Source organism: Bos javanicus, chromosome X (assembly GCF_032452875.1).
Source record: "Bos javanicus breed banteng chromosome X, ARS-OSU_banteng_1.0, whole genome shotgun sequence".
Taxonomy (NCBI): Eukaryota; Metazoa; Chordata; class Mammalia; order Artiodactyla; family Bovidae; genus Bos; species Bos javanicus.
In genome coordinates this window covers 81,227,189-81,246,373 of record NC_083897.1, presented here as the reverse complement: position 1 = coordinate 81,246,373, position 19,185 = coordinate 81,227,189, and the positions used below count along the sequence as shown (strand labels likewise).

The 19,185-nt window shown below is 38.6% G+C and overlaps 1 protein-coding gene and 1 non-coding gene across 15 annotated transcripts in view; both read left to right on the top strand.

Moving 5' to 3' along the window:
- Positions 1–19,185, top strand: part of TAF1 (TATA-box binding protein associated factor 1) — a 113,814-nt gene that overhangs the window by 11,908 nt on the left and 82,721 nt on the right. For 12 of the 14 annotated variants that reach the window (XR_009735013.1, XR_009735014.1, XM_061409741.1 and 9 more), the window contains exons 13-27: positions 432–605; positions 838–942; positions 2,457–2,657; positions 2,827–2,968; positions 3,340–3,470; positions 4,144–4,224; positions 8,325–8,474; positions 8,650–8,769; positions 9,292–9,467; positions 10,247–10,425; positions 11,891–12,104; positions 12,538–12,703; positions 13,999–14,210; positions 17,425–17,533; positions 17,733–17,831. Coding sequence is in view for 12 of the 14 variants with exons in the window: in XM_061409741.1 (XP_061265725.1) it covers positions 432–605; positions 838–942; positions 2,457–2,657; positions 2,827–2,968; positions 3,340–3,470; positions 4,144–4,224; positions 8,325–8,474; positions 8,650–8,769; positions 9,292–9,467; positions 10,247–10,425; positions 11,891–12,104; positions 12,538–12,703; positions 13,999–14,210; positions 17,425–17,533; positions 17,733–17,831 (2,259 nt within the window). In the remaining 2 variants the exon portion in view is untranslated. The remainder of the gene's footprint in view (positions 1–431; positions 606–837; positions 943–2,456; positions 2,658–2,826; positions 2,969–3,339; positions 3,471–4,143; positions 4,225–8,324; positions 8,475–8,649; positions 8,770–9,291; positions 9,468–10,246; positions 10,426–11,890; positions 12,105–12,537; positions 12,704–13,998; positions 14,211–17,424; positions 17,534–17,732; positions 17,832–19,185) is intronic. The other 2 variants (XM_061409739.1, XM_061409736.1) reach the window with 1 other exon arrangement.
- TRNAS-GGA (transfer RNA serine (anticodon GGA)) lies at positions 5,916–5,987 on the top strand. The gene has a single exon. It is a non-coding gene; the product is annotated as a tRNA-Ser (tRNA).

Below are 19,185 nucleotides of genomic sequence, written 5' to 3'. Positions count from 1 at the left end.
ATCCCACAGAGTTGCTAAGCCTGTGCACAACTACTGAAGCCTGCATGTTCTAGGGCCAGTGTTCTGCAACAAGAGAAGTCACCCACAATGAGAAGCCCACACACCACAGTGAAGGAGTAGTCCCCACTCACTGTAGCTAGAGAAAGCCTGTGTACAGCAACCAAGACCCAGCTTAGCCAAAAAGAAAAAAAGGAAAAAGGTTTCAGCAAAATCTATTGATAGTTATAGCTAAAACAAATATGGTAAAATATAAAGTAATATATAAGTGGTGGGATAATAAGTGTTCATAGTTTTGACTTTATGCATAAACATTTTTGCAATAAAATAGGAAAAAAAAGCAAGTAAAGTTTTTGATGTCTCAGTGAACAGTATCACTGTATGTAATTATTGTCCTGTCAGTAGCTGTACTGTATTCTCCTTGTTCTCGGCAGATGAGAGAACAAGAGAGGCAAGCTTCAGGTGGTGGAGAGATGTTTTTCATGCGCACACCTCAGGACCTCACAGGCAAAGATGGAGATCTTATTCTTGCAGAATATAGTGAGGAAAACGGACCATTAATGATGCAAGTTGGCATGGCAACCAAGATAAAAAACTACTATAAGCGGGTGAGTCTTCTCAGAAAAATCTTTGTTGTTAATAAATAATTGTGGTTAAATATTCAGCAACCATATGTGAACATACATATATTTTTTTAATACTAGAAATTTATTGGGAGAAAGGAATGGTATCTGTTTTGCAGTTAGTAGTATTAGTAGAATGCTATGCTCATGGAATGTTTTATTTAGGCTTATTGATTATGTTCTGGGATAGTAACTGGGTCTGTTGCATTCCTTATAGAAACCCGGAAAAGATCCTGGAGCCCCAGATTGTAAATATGGAGAAACTGTTTACTGCCATACATCTCCTTTTCTAGGCTCACTCCATCCTGGACAATTGCTGCAGGTGAGGAATTATTTCCTGCTATAACTTTTTCCTAAGGAAATTGACAGATGAGCTAGTCAGCCCAGAAAGAACCAATTCTGTTTGATTGAGACACTGTTTAACTAAAGTATGGGAAAGAACAATAAAAGCTAAAAATTATTATAATCCAAAAATCTGTTTTTGCATCTTTTTATTAAAACTGGCTCCTTATTATGTTATTCTATAAGTTAAATTTTAAATAGTCTTTTGGAAATACATAGTGGTAAGAAGTCCAAAAACATCTGGGTAGCATAGGGAAGTCAACTGGATTAATAATTTACTATAGTTAATTTATGAATGTTTAATTTGTATGTGTAAGATTGGTGTGTTTTGAGTATTGAACTACACCCCAGCTATAGTGAAATGGTTTTTCCCCTCTCTGTTCTGATGGGTATAGAAATGCCTTCTGGTAACCTAGCTTTTACATACTTTGTTAAGGGAAGGTATAGAGGTCCACGAATGATGTGAGGAAATCTTTAGCACTCTACTACCTTGTTTCCCCCTCACCCCCTCCCCAGTTTATTTCCCTTGGCAATCTTAACCAATTTAACTGTTCTTATACCTAGTTTATCCCATTGTTTCTATTGCTTATTCTCTTAAAGCATCTACAAAGCACATTTTTTTTAATCCTTTGCATCTATAGTCCATTTCCACCAGATTTTGAGTATCACCTTCATACTGTTGCTAGAGTTCCTGTCCCTATAACTTTCTGTTGAAGTTTTCTACCAGTTCCTACCCTTTTGTGGCTACTTTTGTAGTCTCTCAGATATCCTTTTTCATCTTCCCCTGTGACTCTTTTTCCACATTTAGAATTTTCTTTCCACACCTACGTATTGGATCCTCCCTCTTTCTGTCTACTTTTCGTATTTTTTTGAGAAGTCTTTCTTTAGAATCTTAACGACAGGTTCTTAATGACAGTTTGATCCTCATCCGGCTGCCACTTAAACAAGCTCAAATGTTTCTGTCCTGCATCTTTAGTTTGTCTATTTTAAGCATAGTTTCTAATTCATTAGTTGTTTTTTAAATTAATTTACTTAACAAATGTTTTGATTTCACATATTATGTCAGGGGCTCTGCTGGGATCTAAGATAAGCAGTATGGTACTTTTTAGATTATAAAGTGATTTTCAGATGTAATCTTCATAGTAATCCTGTGAGTATAGGAGTTTTAAGTATCTCCATTTTGTAGATGAGGAAAATTGAGCTCATAGATATTAAGTAACTTATCTGACATCATACAGTGAGCTAGCACAGCCAGTGTCATCTATAGTGTCAAATCCTATAGTTTTCCCACTACTGACTCTTAAAGGTGACCAATGGGTAAAAAATTATCTGTCTAATCCCATTTGATATTCCATATTTTAATTTATGTTACTCAATAGACCTTAGCTGGCATAATGGGGATGGAGAGCCACCAAGCTTGATTTTCCATTCTCATGAGTTTACTAAATTTCCAGGGCTTCTCTTATATTACTTTTGTGTTTTTATTTTTGTTAGGCATTTGAGAACAACCTTTTTCGTGCTCCAATTTATCTTCATAAGATGCCAGAAACTGACTTCCTTATTATTCGTACAAGACAAGGTTACTATATTCGGGAATTAGTGGATATTTTTGTGGTTGGCCAGCAGTGCCCTTTGTTTGAAGTTCCTGGGCCCAACTCCAAAAGGGCCAATACTCATATTCGAGACTTTCTCCAGGTAAGAATGAGAGGATACGGAGGGGGTCTGGATGTACATAAAAGGATATTTGGATTTGGGGTCATATCAGGGAAGATAAAACATATTATGGGCTTAGCAGGGGAAGGGACCCTGGTGAGGAATTTTATCCTTATTTTGCCAAATAAAAAAAATTTGGTATGTTGAGCAGGTTTTTATTTATCGCCTGTTCTGGAAGAGTAAAGATCGCCCACGACGGATCCGAATGGAAGATATAAAAAAAGCCTTTCCTTCTCACTCAGAAAGCAGCATTCGGAAGAGGCTAAAGCTCTGCGCTGACTTCAAACGCACAGGTCCTCAGTTGACTGATTATGTTTCTCTGCCTCTTTCCAAGAAAGGATTAAGGCTTCCAGTCAAAGGATAAGCATACAACTAATAAAATAGAAAAAAAATTGAAGTCATCAAAAGGAGGTAGCAAATCTTCTGATTATGGAGGCTCTGATTGGTAATTTAATTTTGCCAGTCAGGAAATTCAGTTTGATTGTTGATGTCTTAGATGTAGGAAACCTAGAAGCAGGGCTTTTCTTGGCCAGACATTCAAACTGGCTAAGCCTGATACCTTCTGGGACATTGCCTGGTTCAGTCTTGGTTTGGTATCCCTGTTAATGGCAATGAAAGGGCCTTTGGAGTTCCGAATGGTCTCATTTTCTCTTATCTGTTCTAGGCATGGATTCAAACTGGTGGGTTCTGAAGTCTGATTTTCGTTTACCAACTGAAGAGGAGATCAGGGCTATGGTGTCTCCAGAGCAATGCTGTGCTTATTACAGCATGATAGCTGCAGAGCAGCGACTGAAGGTGAACACTTTCCTTTTAGGCACCACCTATGCCTGTGGGTGTTTTTCAGAGAGATGAGGGTGAAGAACTTTCCTCACTAGCTTAGGAATGATGCATACTAGATTATTACTAATTATTTCAAAAGTCAAACTGTATAAGGTACTTCATGAATACCAGTTCTGGGGTAAACTACATTGTAGATAAATACCAGTGGGAAGGCTTAGTGAGGGACTTGGGGAATATTGTTTTGCTTTGAAAATGGTTGCTCATTCATTTGGGTGATGGCTTTAATCTCTATTCTTAGTAAGACAGGTGTATAAGCAAGGAAAGTGCTTCTTAGTTGTTTTCCATAGCCTTCCAGGTGGGCAGAGATGCTGATGGTGCTGGACATGTGGTTTGGAGAAGGATAATGTCCTTATTAGGCCAAAATAGGAAAGATCTAGCTGGGGTGGGACAGCACAGTTGTGTCCCACTGAGTTAATGAGCATCTCTATTCAGCTTCCTCATGGGCCCTAACTATCCACATATGTTAGCTTAAGGGTGTAGGGTGGTGATAGGTATACCTAAGACTTTACAGACTCCATTCTCTATGCAAAACTGTGCATTGGTGTTCTGTGCTTGGTATTTGGTGAAACTTGTGCTTTGCATTTTCCAATTTATCGATTGACTTACACACGGATTTGTCCTCTTCCAGGATGCTGGCTATGGTGAGAAGTCCTTTTTTGCTCCAGAAGAGGAAAATGAGGAAGATTTCCAGATGAAGATTGATGATGAGGTGAGATTTTAATCTTTATTAGTACATCCCATTTATCCTTAAAAAAAAAACAGGCTTATTGAGATGATTGACATACAGTAAATGGCACATGTTTAAAGGGTACTATTTGGTGCGTTTTGATGCATGTTTATACCTGTGAAATTGTCATGACAAGATAATGAGTGTATCTGTCACCTCCACAAGTTTGTGCCTCTTTAAAATCCCTTTCTCCCCTCTCCTCCTTTCTCTCTAACTCTCCCTGTCCCCTGACACCCATTGATCTGCTTTCTGTCACAGATTAGTTTGTATTTTTTAGTGTTTTAGATAAATGGAATCATACAGTTATATTATGTATTCTTTTTTTAATTGTGGTAAAATACACGTAACATAAAATTTATCATCAAACCTTTATGTGTGTAGTCAATGGTGTTAAAGTACATTCACACTATTCAGCCAATTTCCAGAACTCTTTTCATCTTGCAAAACTGAAACTTGATTACTCATTAAATAGTAATTCCCCCTTTTTCCCTCCCCCAACCCCCTGCAACCACCATTCTACTTTCTGTCCCTATGAATTTTACTACTCTAGGTACTTCGCCTAAGTGGAATCATACAGTATTTGTTTTTATGTCACTGATTTATTTCATTTGGCATAATATTCTTAATACTCATTTATGTTGTAGCATATATCAGAATTTCTTTCCTCTTTTACGCTGAGTAATATTCTCTGGTATATATGTACACACACACAAACCATGGAATATTGTTTTGGTTATCCATTTGTCCGTTGATGGACATTTGTATTATTTCCACATCTTGGCTGTTGTAAATAGTGCTGCTGTGAACAAGGGCATGCAAATATCTCTTCAAGACCCTGCTTTCAATTCTTTTGCATATCTACCCAGAAATGGAATTACTGGATCATATGGTGGTTCTATTTTCAGTGTTTCGAGGAGCCTCCATAATGTTTTCCAAAGCATCTGCACTGTTTTACATCTTGTCAATGATGTATAAGGGTTCCAGTTTTCTCACACTTTAAGCAGCATTTGTTATTTATTGTTTTTTTTGAAAAGTACTCATCTCAATGGGTGTGAGGTAGTATCTTGGTGGTGTTTTAATTTGCATTTCCCTGATAGAATCTTTTCATGTGCTTGTTGGCAGTTTGTATGTCTTATTTTGAGAAATGTGTATTCAAGTCCTTTGCTCATTTTTGAAATGGGTTGTTTGGTTTTTGTGATTGAGTTAGTTGTAGGAGTTACATATTCTAGATGTTAACATCTTTTCAGGTGTATGTTATACAAATATTTTCTCTCATTGTGTAGGTTGCCTTTCACTTTGTCATGTGCTTTGATGCAGAGAAATTTTACATTTTGATGTAGTCTAGTCCAGTTTACCTAATTTTACTTTTGTCCCTATGCTCTTGGTTCCACATCTAAGAAATCACTGCCAAATCCAGCGTCAGGAAGCTTTTTCTCTGTTTTTTTTTCTTCTTCTAAGAGTTTTACATTTTTAGTTCTTACATTTCAGTCTTTGACTCATTTTGAATTAATTTTTGTATATGGTGTAAAGGTTCATCTTTATTATTTTGTGTGTGAGTATTCTGTTTTCCCAGTACCATTTGTTAAAAGTGTACATTCTTTCTTGTCTGTGTTCTTCACTCTAATTATGCTGAGATTCATCCAGGTGGTTGTGTGTATTATTAAAGCTGGGCTTCCCTGGTGGCTCAGAGGTTAAAGCGTCTGCCTGGAATGCAGGAGGCCCGGGTTCGATCCCTGGATTGGGAAGATCCCCTGGAGAAGGAAATGGCAACCCACTCCAGTACTCTTGCCTGAAGAATCCCATGGAGGGAGGAGCCTGGTAGGCTACAATCCATGGGGTCGCAAAGAGCCGGACACGACTGAGCGACTTCACTTTCACTTTCACTCTTATTGCTGTATAATATTCCATAGTATGGATGTACCACAGTTTGTTAATCACCTGTTGAAGGACATTTTGGTTGTTCCCAGATTTTGGCTATTGTGAATAAAACTCCTATGAATATCCATGTATAAATCTTTATATGGACATATGTTTCTTTTTTCTTTCCTTGGGTAAATATTTAGAAGTGGAATTGCTGGATTGTATGGTAGCTCTGTTTTACCTTTGGAGGAACTACCAGACTTTTCCACAGTGGCTACACCATTTACATTCCTACTAGCAGTGTATGAGCATTCCAGTTTTTCCACATCCTTGTCGACACTTGTTATTTTCCATTTATTATATTATTGCCCGCCTATAGTGGGTGTGTCATTGCAGTTTTAATTTGCATTCCCAAATAGCTAAAGATGTTGAGCATCTTTCTATGTGCTTATCATCCAGTAATCTTCTTTGGTTGAGGATCTATTTATCTCTTGCCCATTCTTATTTTTAATTAGTTACTTGTTTTCTTCTTGAATTTTGAGAGTTCTTTATATATTCTGGGTCCCAGTCCTTTATCAGGTATATGATTTACAAAGATTTTCTCCCAATCTAAGGCTTGTCTTTTAATTATCTTAGCAGTGTCTTATGAAGAGCAGAAGTCTAACTTGTAAACCTTCTCCTTTGATGCTTACGGATTTTGTGTCAGGTCAAAAATTTTATCTAATTCAAAGTTGCAAAGATTTATTATTTTCTTCTAAAAGTTTTATTGTTTTAGATTTTAGGTTTAGATCCATTTTGAGTTAATTTTTGTTTAGGGTGCAAGATGTTTAGATTAAGGTTCATCTTTTTGCATATGAATGTCCAGTTATTCTAGTACCGTTTGTCAAAAAATTAATTGATCTTTTAAAACAAAAGTTTGATCATATCACTCTTGCTCAAGGACTTCCTATGGGTCCTCATTTGTTTTAGGAAGTAATCCGTAACATGATTCACAAGGCTCTGTGTGATTTTGGTCTTGTAATATAGCTCTCATCTCCTCTCATCTGTCACTGACCATCTTATACTCTTAAGCTCCAAACATACTAAAGTTCATTCAGTTCCCTAAATTTATTTCTGCTGCTTTCTAGGATTTTGCAACTGTTATTCCCTCTGCCTAGAATATTTTCCTCTCCCCTCCTCTATCATCTGACCTTCATCTGCAAGTTATATTCTTTTGGAAGCTTTCCCTGACTCTTGCCCTCACTCCCACCCTTCATTCAGATTGGATCACCATCCTTTCCTTCTTTGTATACATATAGCACTTTTTACTTTCCTATCATGGCAGTATTGAATTTGGTTGGTTTATTTGTCTCTCCCTCACTGACATTAGGCCCTTGAGAAAGTAGTGCTTGATGTGTAGATATTCAATAAATATTTGTTAAATGAGTGAATGCTTGTCAGTGAGGTCAGGCAGAGTGAGTAAAGAATCATTGTTGTATGTACTGTACTTTTGAGGTTGGAGTGAACAATGAGTGGATGTCAGAATTTCCGAAATGAAAGATTCTTTTGAACGGCCTTCAAGATTGAATCTCGAATAGAGAATTGGCCACTTTATAGCTAAGCTAATTACATATACCTTTTCTGGTCTGTTTAGACAAGCACATTCCCCTTTTCTTAATTGCCTGCTTATTTTATGTGATCAATAAACACCATTTAGGGTTCTAGGAGAGGACAGGTCTTTTTGACCAAACCTGTGGCAGAAGTGGAATACACTTTGGTTTATTGCTACTGAGACTGGGGCCAGTACTTTGTAGAGCATGTTTATCATCTAATTGGGAAGTCTGTATATGGGTCATTCTAAAGAAGGTATTTGAGCAATTAGACAATCAAATGTGGTCATCAGTCTAACTTAACTCTTTGAAAATCATGAGGGTGAGGACAACACTGTCTTTGAGAACTCTCAGTCAAACCCAAGTGATATGGAGCTGAAGAGGGCAGTACCACTTTTCCACATATTCCTACTTACACTGACTGAGACTTTGGCCTCTTACTTATTATCATGATTTAAGTACCATAGAAAAGAACAGGCTGTGTCCTGGGCAGCTTTATGTAGCTATTGATCTCTGTGAACAGTTTAAGAAAGCATCAGATTGTACATTATTGTTATTATCCCCACCTTCTAAGTGTGGCTAGACATAGAGCAAATGTTTTTCACCACCCCCTGAATCTTTTTCATACTTCAGGTTCGCACTGCTCCTTGGAACACCACACGGGCTTTCATTGCTGCCATGAAGGGCAAGTGTCTCCTGGAGGTGACTGGGGTGGCAGATCCCACAGGGTGTGGTGAAGGATTCTCCTATGTGAAGATTCCAAACAAACCAACACAGCAGAAGGTGAGACTGAATATCTGGAAGGTGAAAAATCAGGGGAGGAAGAAATAGAGGTTAAAGAATGGAGATGAATGGATGGGGATCTGGGAAGCCATGGAAATGTTAACAGTATATCTTAGGTGCCTACTATAAAGAGTTCAGCTTACTAGGATTCTTTCTTGTTTTGTTTCTGAGGTAGGATGATAAGGAGCCTCAGCCAGTGAAGAAGACAGTGACAGGAACAGACGCAGACCTCCGTCGCCTTTCACTGAAAAATGCCAAGCAACTTCTCCGTAAATTTGGTGTGCCTGAGGAAGAGGTGGGCATGGAAGAGAAAAACTTCGAGGCTCCCTGGGGCTCTTTATAGAGAGGGGAAAGCTTAGAGGCAGATATTAAGAACTATCTGGAGGATTTTGTCATTTAGGTTGTGGTAGACTGAATCTTAGAGACTTCTTCAGGAGTTAGCTTTCTCAAAGCTTTCTGTCTAACCTGCTTTGGGTGATTTTTTTTTTTTTTTCTGATTTCTCTTCAGTTATATTTTTATTTTTTTTTCTGATATGGTTAGTTTTTTTTTTTTATTTTATAACTTTACAATATTGTATTGGTTTTGCCATATATCAAAATGAATCCGCCACAGGTATACATGTGTTCCCCATCCTGAACCCTCCTCCCTCCTCCTCCCCATATCATCCCTCTGGGTCGTCCCAGTGCACCAGCCCCAAGCATCCAGTATCATGCATCGAACCTGGACTGGCGACTCGTTTCATATATGATTTCTAACCATGTGCACTGGTTTTTTCCTTTGAAATCTCCAAATGATTTGTGTGTGTGTCTCTCGTAGATTAAGAAGTTGTCCCGCTGGGAAGTGATCGATGTAGTACGCACAATGTCAACAGAACAAGCCCGCTCTGGAGAGGGACCCATGAGTAAATTTGCCCGTGGATCAAGGTTTTCTGTGGCTGAGCATCAAGAGCGTTACAAAGAGGAATGTCAGCGCATCTTTGACCTGCAGAACAAGTGTGTTGTTTTAGTACTGCAGAAGATCTAAGCTGGAAAGGGGAGGGGATCTCAGACATTATTTTGTAGGGGAGAGAAGGTCACCTAAAAATGTGACTAGGTGGTCAGGTATCTGAGATTTCAGGTGATATCTATTCATGATAGTGCTGTGGTACCTACTCCCTTCAAAACAATAGGCAAAGTTTTTGTTTTTTTGGTTTTTTTTGTTCTTTTTTTTTGCTTTTTTAAATTTTGTATTGGGATATAGCTAATTAACAATGTTGTGATAGTTTCAGGTGAACAGCAAAAGGACTCAGCCATACATATACATGTATCCATTCTTCCCCAAACTCCACTCCCATCCAGGCCTGGCAGAGGTTTTCAGTGGCGAGAAGTGCTAGGTTCCATGGCAAATCTTGTGGCCTGCTTGAGCCTGGCAGCCATTACAGTGGTAATAGGGGATTGTGGGAGTTTTTTGGAGGCTTAGTGTTTAGAGGATGATAATGCCCTATAAAAAATGACTACTATGCTGATTTGTTGTTTCTCAGGCTTTTTCCAAGAATTCTGAAAGAGTTGCTATACTATTTCATATTTTGAACTTGCCTCGTTGACTAAATTTCTAGGAAAACTTGTAGAGCTTTTCTGTTCAGGGTTCCATGTTTTAGTGGATTTTGAATATTTCTCTTTTAAGGTTGATTTCTCAATTTCCTACTCTTGCCTAAACTAAAATTGTTTTTTCAGCTTTTTTTAAAACTTATGTTTCCCCTCCTTTTTAATTTAACATTATTTTGTCTTTTTAGGGTTTTATCATCAACTGAAATCTTATCAACTGACACAGACAGCAGCTCAGCTGAAGACAGTGACTTTGAGGAAATGGGAAAAAACATAGAGAACATGTTGCAGAATAAGAAAACCAGCTCTCAGCTGTCACGTGAACGGGAGGAGCAGGAACGGAAGGAACTACAGAGGATGATACTGGGTAAGGGTAGTGACTTTACAGATACACAGACAAAAAAAAGAAAGATCAAAAAATTGTAAATAACTGCTCACTGATAACTAAGATAAAGATGGAGGCAGGAGAAGTAGGACATGAGTATAGAAAAGCCCATAGATGAATTAGAGAGATTCTGCAAACTGGACTCTAGGTGTGTCTGTGGGGCACAAATTGAAGAGATGCTGCCAGTCTGCTACTGCCTTTGTTTGTATCAGGCCTGGCCAAACCAGGGCTATCAGTGCTCTACATCACTTGAGCTTTCTGGGCATTCATCCTAGAGGGTAAGAGTTTTTAATACAAAATCCGTGGATGAATTTGGGGGTTGTTCATGAACCCTCTGAAATCACATGTAGAAGTCTGTACAGGTGTACTTTTTCTGAGGAGAAGATCCATGGCTTTTGGAAGATTCTCAGAGGAGTCTTGGATTCTAAAAAGAGTTTAAACTCACCAACCCTAAATTGCATAAATTGAGGGTGGGGATGATGAAGGCCTGAACTGGTTTGAGATGTGGTCATTGGGAATGAAAAAAGGAGAGAGATCAAAGTTAAGGTTTCACTCTGGCTTGCTGTAAAGATGGTGGTACCATTGATTAGGGTAGTACATTTCAGAAAAAGAAGCAGGTTTAAGAAGGAAAGGTATAATATGTGGATTTTGAGGTCCTTATGACACTCCCCAGTATAGATGTCAAACAGGCAATTGAGAACTCGGATGTAGATACTGAGAGAGGATAAAGGCTGAAGATGAACGCTTTAAATGACTACACTCACAGTAGTCTTTCCTTTGTTTTCCCTTTGTAAAAGCTTTGTGTGATTCGGTTGTTCTGACTACTTTGTAAAAATATGATAAAGCCTTTCCTTGAATGTGGTCTTGGACCAGCAATGTCTACATCATATGGAAGCTTGTTAGAAATGCAGTATCAGGTTTCACTCCAAACCTACTGAATTAGAATCTGTATTTTAACATGATCCTCAGATGATTCCTGTTCATTCATATTAAAGTTTGAGAAGCATACTCTAGGCCTTAAGACCCTGGAGTTTTTCTGTGGTGTCATTTCTGCCTGCCGCACCCTAGCCCCCACCCCCGTCATCCCCAGTGCTTGGGTGCTTTTCTATAGTGTGATCATCAAGTACTTCCTACTTGGACTTTCCTTTTGTGCATTGGTTCAAAGAAATCAGAATACAGCTATTGCTCTGCTGTCCTCCATATGACAAACGTGTTTCTTTGAGCTCCTCTCAGAACTTTCTGTACTTATAAAAATGGGAACATTGACAGTGATAAAATGAAGTCAGGAAAGGACAACTAGTGTATCCTTGGGGCTGGTGGTGACTTTGATGCTTTCTATAGAACAATAGTTCTGTGGCATGTTGAGTTTTGGGGTCTCCACTCAACCCCAAGAAAATAGCCATTTAGGTGGTAGGGGGACTGTGTGGAAATCTTTTTCTCCTTGCAGCAGCAGGCTCAGCAGCATCAGGAAACAATCACAGAGATGATGACACTGCTTCTGTGACAAGCCTTAATTCTTCTGCCACTGGCCGTTGTCTCAAGATTTATCGCACGTTTCGAGATGAGGAGGGGAAAGAATATGTTCGCTGTGAGACGGTCCGAAAGCCAGCTGTCATTGATGCCTATGTGCGCATACGGACCACAAAAGACGAGGAATTCATGTGAGTTTGACTCCCCACTTGCCAGTGTGATAAGGAGAATGATAATGATGGGGAAGTGGGTGAGGACGGATACTTGAATTTTAGTGACAAGATTCTGCACAGTTGTCCCTGGAAATCTGTGTTAACTGCGAACCATCTTGCCTTTAGAACTTTGGGTTTGAACAGAGCCAGATCACAGGGAGAATCCCCAGTTTGCTGGGTCCTTTGTGTTTTTGTTGGTTGGTTGGCAAAAATCTTAGGGACTCCTCAGGGCTCCTCATTCTGAGAGAGGTACCCCTCTGCACATGGAAGACTGATGACCAGGGTAAGTAGGAATACAATGTAGCCCCTTTTGTTTCAGTATTACTTTAGTTCTGAGATGTTTGTTATCAGGACAGTCTTCTTGGTTTTAAGTTCGCTTATGGATCCGTGAATTTTTTTCCCCTTTATATAGTCGAAAATTTGCCCTTTTTGATGAACAACATCGAGAAGAGATGCGAAAAGAACGGCGGAGGATTCAAGAGCAACTGAGACGACTTAAGCGAAACCAGGAAAAGGAGAAGCTTAAGGGTCCTCCTGAGAAGAAGCCCAAAAAAATGAAGGAGCGTCCTGACCTAAAAGTAAGTATAGTGTAATATGATCATAACTAACAAAGCAGAGAAAGAAAGCATACCTTTTCCCTTAGCTTTTGGCATCCTCCCTTACTGGGAATGAAGGCAGTATTATGGAAAGCTAGTTTGAACTGATGTGGCCACTTTGGTGTTATAAATGCTATTACAACTGGAACTGACAATACCAGATTTAATTTGGTGTCATTGGGTGTCATTTTATGCTTCATCCATTGAAAATATTTTCTGTGAGTTGAGACAGGTGTGGTGGATTTTTTTGACATGTATATTTATGTACATATGTAGACACATCTTGTTTTTAAATTGCATGTGTTAAAAGCAGTGACTGAGAAAACATACAATACAGGTTGCTTTGCATAGTTTAGGTATCACTGTGCAATGTAACGTGCAGCACAAAATGGGGCAACTGTGGTTCAGTGGAAAGAGCCGTGGACTTGGAAACAGAAAATCTGGGTTCAGGTTCTTGTTCTGCCATTTAGTAACTGTGACCATAGCCTCTCCAACCTGTTTTTTCTTCTTTAAAATGATACCTATATCACAGTGGTATTGTATTAAGGAATGTAATACATGGGAAGCACTTTATACCTGGTAAAATTCTCAACAAATGTGAACTATTAACATGTACTGAGCTCATTAAGTATTCTAATGTTTCTTGTATGTGATATTATATGATACAGTATTGATTCCATTTTACAGATGACAGTGAGGGCAATTGCACAACTAAGATGGAGACTTGTTTTGTTGTTGTTTTGGCTGTTTTGTGTGTGGAGTGTTTTTTTTTTTTTGGCTGCACTGCACTCACTGCCTGTGGGATCTTAGTTCCCTGACCAGGGATTGAACCCAGGCCCTCTGCAGTGAGAACACAGAGTCCTAACCACTGACTGCCAGGGAATTTCAAGAGACTTAGTATTATTAAGCCTTTTCCTTGAGACTGAGAATATACTCATTCTGGCTACCTGTGCTGCTGAATGCAACCTTGGGCTTTCAATAGCCTTTCTTCTGCATTTTTAATGTTTTCATAGTTTACAACTTAAGTTGGGTTAAAAATCCTCTGCCTTTTCTTCCTCACTTGATTTTTAAAGTAATGTTCAGTCTCTGGATTTCATTTTGTTTTTAACGTGTCACTTCCATACATATACTTTTGTTCGGTGGCTTCTGGTTGAAAGGTGTGTGAGAATAAAAGTTCTGGGCCTGCCTTTGTTTCTCTTCTGCCTTCTATGTTATTTCTTAAAGCTAACATGAGAAGCCTGCTTACCTCTGACATGTTGATACTTTTCCTTTTACAGCTGAAATGTGGGGCTTGTGGTGCCATTGGGCACATGAGAACAAACAAATTCTGCCCTCTTTATTATCAAACAAATGCTCCCCCTTCCAACCCTGTTGCCATGACAGAGGAGCAGGAGGAGGAGTTGGAAAAGACAGTCATTCATAATGATAATGAGGAACTTATCAAGGTTGAAGGGACCAAGATTGTCCTAGGGAAACAGCTAATTGAGAGGTAAGAGCGGTAGGAGAGATCTGTTGGAGGTTGGTGATATTGGTGGGGGGCAGGGGTGGATGTGATGTATTCTCTGAAGTGGAACTGAGGACATAGGAACTTTAATGGACTTTCCTCAGTAATTGTTGCCAGTAATGGAAATTACAGTCTTGTAAAGCACTCATTAGGCTCCACCACCTACTTGCCCTTGGGCATGCTGTTCAACTTTTCTGAGTCTTAGTTTCCTTATTTACAAAATAAAATCACCCTTTCAAGGGTAACTATGAAGATAAAATGAAGGAGACTATATAAAGCAAGTAGTACAGTACCTGGTATATAGTAGATGCTCTTCCTGTTCTAATTCCAGGCACTTGTAATATCTGTAAGGTTCCTGATCTCAGATGTTCTGATAATGGACCAGCCAAAAAGATTGAGGAGACAGACTATACTTATACTTACCTAGCCCTTGTCGTCAGAGAATTTGATAATCAAGTAGAAAAGTTTTTATTTTTTTTAATTCATTTTTTACAATGTTGTATTGGTTTCTGCTGTACAATGAGAAAAGTTTTTAAATTAAAAAAAAATCCTCCCAACTTTTTTTTTCCAGGCATTTTATTTTATTTATTTTTTTATGACCCCCAACTTTTTAGTTTGAAAATTGCAAACCTACAGAAAAGCTGAAGTAATAATATAGTATGTTTTTTCTCTAAATTCACCAACCATTAACATTTGTCACATTTGTTTCATCTTTATATATCTAAAACATTTTCTTTTTTGCTGAAACATTTGGAAGTTGTAGGCATCATGACATTGCTCTCAAATTCTTTAGCACACATCTCCAAAGAATAAGGACATAACAAACATGATACTTGGAGAAGGAAATGACAACCCATTCCAATATTCTTGCCTGGAAAATCCCATAGATAGTAGAGCCTGGCAGGCTGTAGTCCATGGGGTCACAAAGAGTCAGACATGACTGAAGTGACCTAGCATGCACAAACATGATACTACACCTAAGAAATTTAACATTAATTCAGTAGTATCTAATATTCAGTCCTTATTCAGATTTCCCCAGTTGTCTCAATATTATTTATTGCCTACACCCTACTTCCATTCAGGATCCAGTTCCAGTTCAAACATTAAGTATTTTGAATCTCTCTTAATGTAAAACTGTCTTCCCCATGTTGTTTTTCATGACATTGAATTTTTTGAAGAGTCCAGGTCAATGGTCTCATAAAATATTCCACATTCTAGATATGTCTGTTTTTGTATTGATTATATTTGGCAAGATTACAGCAGAAGTAATATTATGCATTTACTGCACCACATGAAAAGCATATGATGTCAGGTTTCCTCAGTATTTTGATCATTTCATTAAAGTGGTAATACTCAGATTCCTCTATAATAAAGATATTTTTTTCCCATTGTAATTAATTTGTGGGTGAATATCCTGTTCTCTTACAATATTTCTCTCAATAGTTTTAACATCCATTGATGATCATTACATAACTCAGTTATTACATAGAGGGTTGCTTAATTGTTTTTCTAATTCTATCATTCTTAGAAATTAGTTGTTTTTTTTTTTTTTGCTAATTCTATCATTCTTTATACTAACTGACATTCTGTAAAGCGGGACTTCTCCCTCTTTTTTTGAATATTACTATGGATTCTGAAATTCTTCCTTTTGTAAACTATATTAAAATTTGTTAACATCATTATTAATTTGAATGCCCAGATTGTCCCAGATTTGATCCCTTCAAGCCAGAACCTGTGTCCTTTTGAAATGAACCTATAAATTTTGCAAACTTCTTTGCTTTCTGGCACTAGATGTCAGGCTTTCCTTGAAATTTCTCTGTCCCAGACCCAGAATCAGCCCTTTCTCAGAGAGTCCTGGTTCCTTTTATTGGGGAATAGTATTTTGGAACCAATATCTAGGTGTTAGGTATGCTCACTGGCACTGAGATGTCACTGCTTCTAGGTTCTTAGTAGATAGAACTAGGAAATATATAAATATTGTAAGTCACAACCTCATTCAATACTTCCAATACAAATTATATCTATAGATTCTTTGTCTTTTTCTGTTTTTTAGCTATAGTTTGCATTTTATTTTTAGCTTACACTTTTTAGGTTCTTGATTTAACTAAAAAAATGAAAACGTTATATCACCTCTATTTGTACATCATTAAGTTTTATTCTTTTTCTGTTTTATATTTATATCCTGTTTGGTTCCCAGCATCAGTGTATTTATACATTTGCCCATCCTGTGATATGTGCAACATAATTTGAGAATTTGGAGAAGGAAATGGCAACCTACTCCAGTATTCTTGCTTGGAAAATCCCATGCACAGAGCAGCCTAGCAGGCTACGGTTCATGGGGTCGCAAAGAGTCAGACATGACTGAGCAACTGAGCACACATACTACTACCAACAACAAACATGTAAAGTAGATTCAAGATATTTTCTGTAATTTGTTGTCCTTGGATTATATGCCACTGACGTTATACAGTCAGGGTATTACATTCAAAATATATTTATTTTTTGAGTATGAATTTTTAATTTAATATGTAATTATACTCATTTATTCTGTTTAGATTTGAGAGTTTTTTCCTAGTTAATTTATCAACATATATAGTAATGTTTTGAAGCACCTTAGAAAAAGAAAATATAGTATCTTGATATATGATTAAAGGGAAGTAGGTAGTTGGGCTTTTAATAATTGAGGGAAACTCAAACTAGTTTTTTCTCTTCTTTTCGGCCACTCCGTGTGGCATCCGGGATCCTAGTTCCCCAACCAAGGATTGAACCCATGCCTCCTGTAGTGAAAGCATGGAGTCCTAACCACTGGACCATTAAGGAAGTCCCTAGTTTTTCTTTTCAAACAAGCTTTAATTTCTTCCCTTGTTTCTATTCTGAATAAGTTAAATTTCCTAGCCCTTTTATCCTGAGATAGAATGTTCGAGATAGAAAGATTTTTGAAATTCCTTTAGCCTAGTTCCTTTATCTTCTAAGTAGGAAACTGAGGTGAACTTGTGGCTTGCCTAGTTCTTTATTAATTTGGAGATACTATGAGGTCTTGCCCAATCTGAGCCTTAGGATGTGGATGTCTGGCATTTAGTTTGGCTTTTTACCCCCCAGACTCATGCTCGGGTACTTTGGGCTTTTTCTTTGTGGTTGATTTTTTTCTGGGGGCTAGAAATACGGACTGCATGCTATGAAAGTGTTGTGATTATTACAGTGCAGATGAGGTTCGCAGAAAATCTCTGGTTCTCAAATTCCCTAAGCAGCAACTTCCTCCCAAGAAGAAACGGCGAGTTGGAACTACTGTTCACTGTGACTATCTGAATGTGAGTATCTGCATTGCTGCTTTCTGACCAGATGGGATTCTCATTAATTCCCCCAGTCCTCTAAGCCGTGGCCCTGATACAGCCTTAAATTCTCACTGTGGCGTTGCCCTGAGAATTACATGTACTGCTCATTACAAGGTTTCCAAATGTATTCTTTCTTTAATTTAAAGAAGCATTCTGATATTTTGTTTCTCCTTAGAGACCTCATAAGTCCATTCACCGGCGCCGGACAGACCCCATGGTGACATTGTCATCCATTTTGGAGTCTATCATCAATGACATGAGAGATCTTCCGAATGTGAGTTCACCGCATTCAGGTCTGCAGTATGGATTGCAAGGCCCTTTGTTCTGTCTGATTTCAGATAGAGGGCAGTATAGTCCTCAGTTGAGTTCAGTTCAGTTGCTCAGTCGTGTCTGACTCTTTGCGACCCCATGAATCGCAGCACGCCACGCCTCCCTGTCCATCACCAACTCCTGGAGTTCACTCAGACTCACGTCCATCGAGTCAGTGATGCCATCCAGCCATCTCATCCTCTGCCATCCCCTTCTCCTCCTGCCCCCAATCCCTCTCATCATCAGAGTCTTTTCCAGTGAGTCAACTCTTTGCATGAGGTGGCCAAAGTACTGGAGTTTCAGCTTTAGCGTCATTCCTTCCAAAGAAATCCCAGGGCTGATCTCCTTCAGAATGGACTGGTTGGATCTCCTTGCAGTCCAAGGGACTCTCAAGAGTCTTCTCCAACACCACAGTTCAAAAGCATCAATTCTTCGGCGCTCAGCCTTCTTCACAGTCCAACTCTCACATCCATACATGACCACTGGAAAAACCATAGCCTTGATTAGACGGACCTTTGTTGGCAAAGTAATGTCTCTGGTTTTGAATATGCTATCTAGGTTGGTCATAACGTTCCTTCCAAGGAGTAAGCATCTTTTAATTTCATGGCTGCAGTCACCATCTGCAGTGATTTTGGAGCCCAAAAATATAAAGTCAGCCAATGTTTCCACTGTTTCCCCATCTATTTCCCATGAAGTGATGGGACCAGATGCCATGATCTTCGTTTTCTGAATGTTGAGCTTTAAGCCAACTTTTTCACTCTCCTCTTTCACTTTCATCAAGAGGCTTTTTAGTTCCTCTTCACTTTCTGCCATAAGGGTGATGTCATCTGCATATCTGAGGTTATTGATATTTCTTCCGGCAATCTTGATTCCAGCTTGTGCTTCTTCCAGCCCAGCGTCTCTCATGATGTACTCTGCATATAAGTTAAATAAGCAAGGTGACAATACAACCTTGATGTACTCCTTTTCCTATTTGGAACCAGTCTGTTGTTCCATGTCCAGTTCTAACTGTTGCTTCCTGACCTGCATACAGATTTCTCAAGAGGCAGGTCAGGTGGTCTGGTATTCCCATCTCTTTCAGAATTTTCCACAGTTTATTGTGATCCACACAGTCAAAGGCTTTGGCATAGTCAGTAAAGCAGAAATAGATGGTTTTTTGGAACTCTCTTGCTTTTTCGATGATCCAGCGGATGTTGGCAATTTGGTCTCTGGTTCCTCTGCCTTTCCTAAAATCAGCTTGAACATCAGGAAATTCATGGTTCACGTATTGCTGAAGCCTGGCTTGGAGAATTTTGAGCATTACTTTACTAGCATGTGAG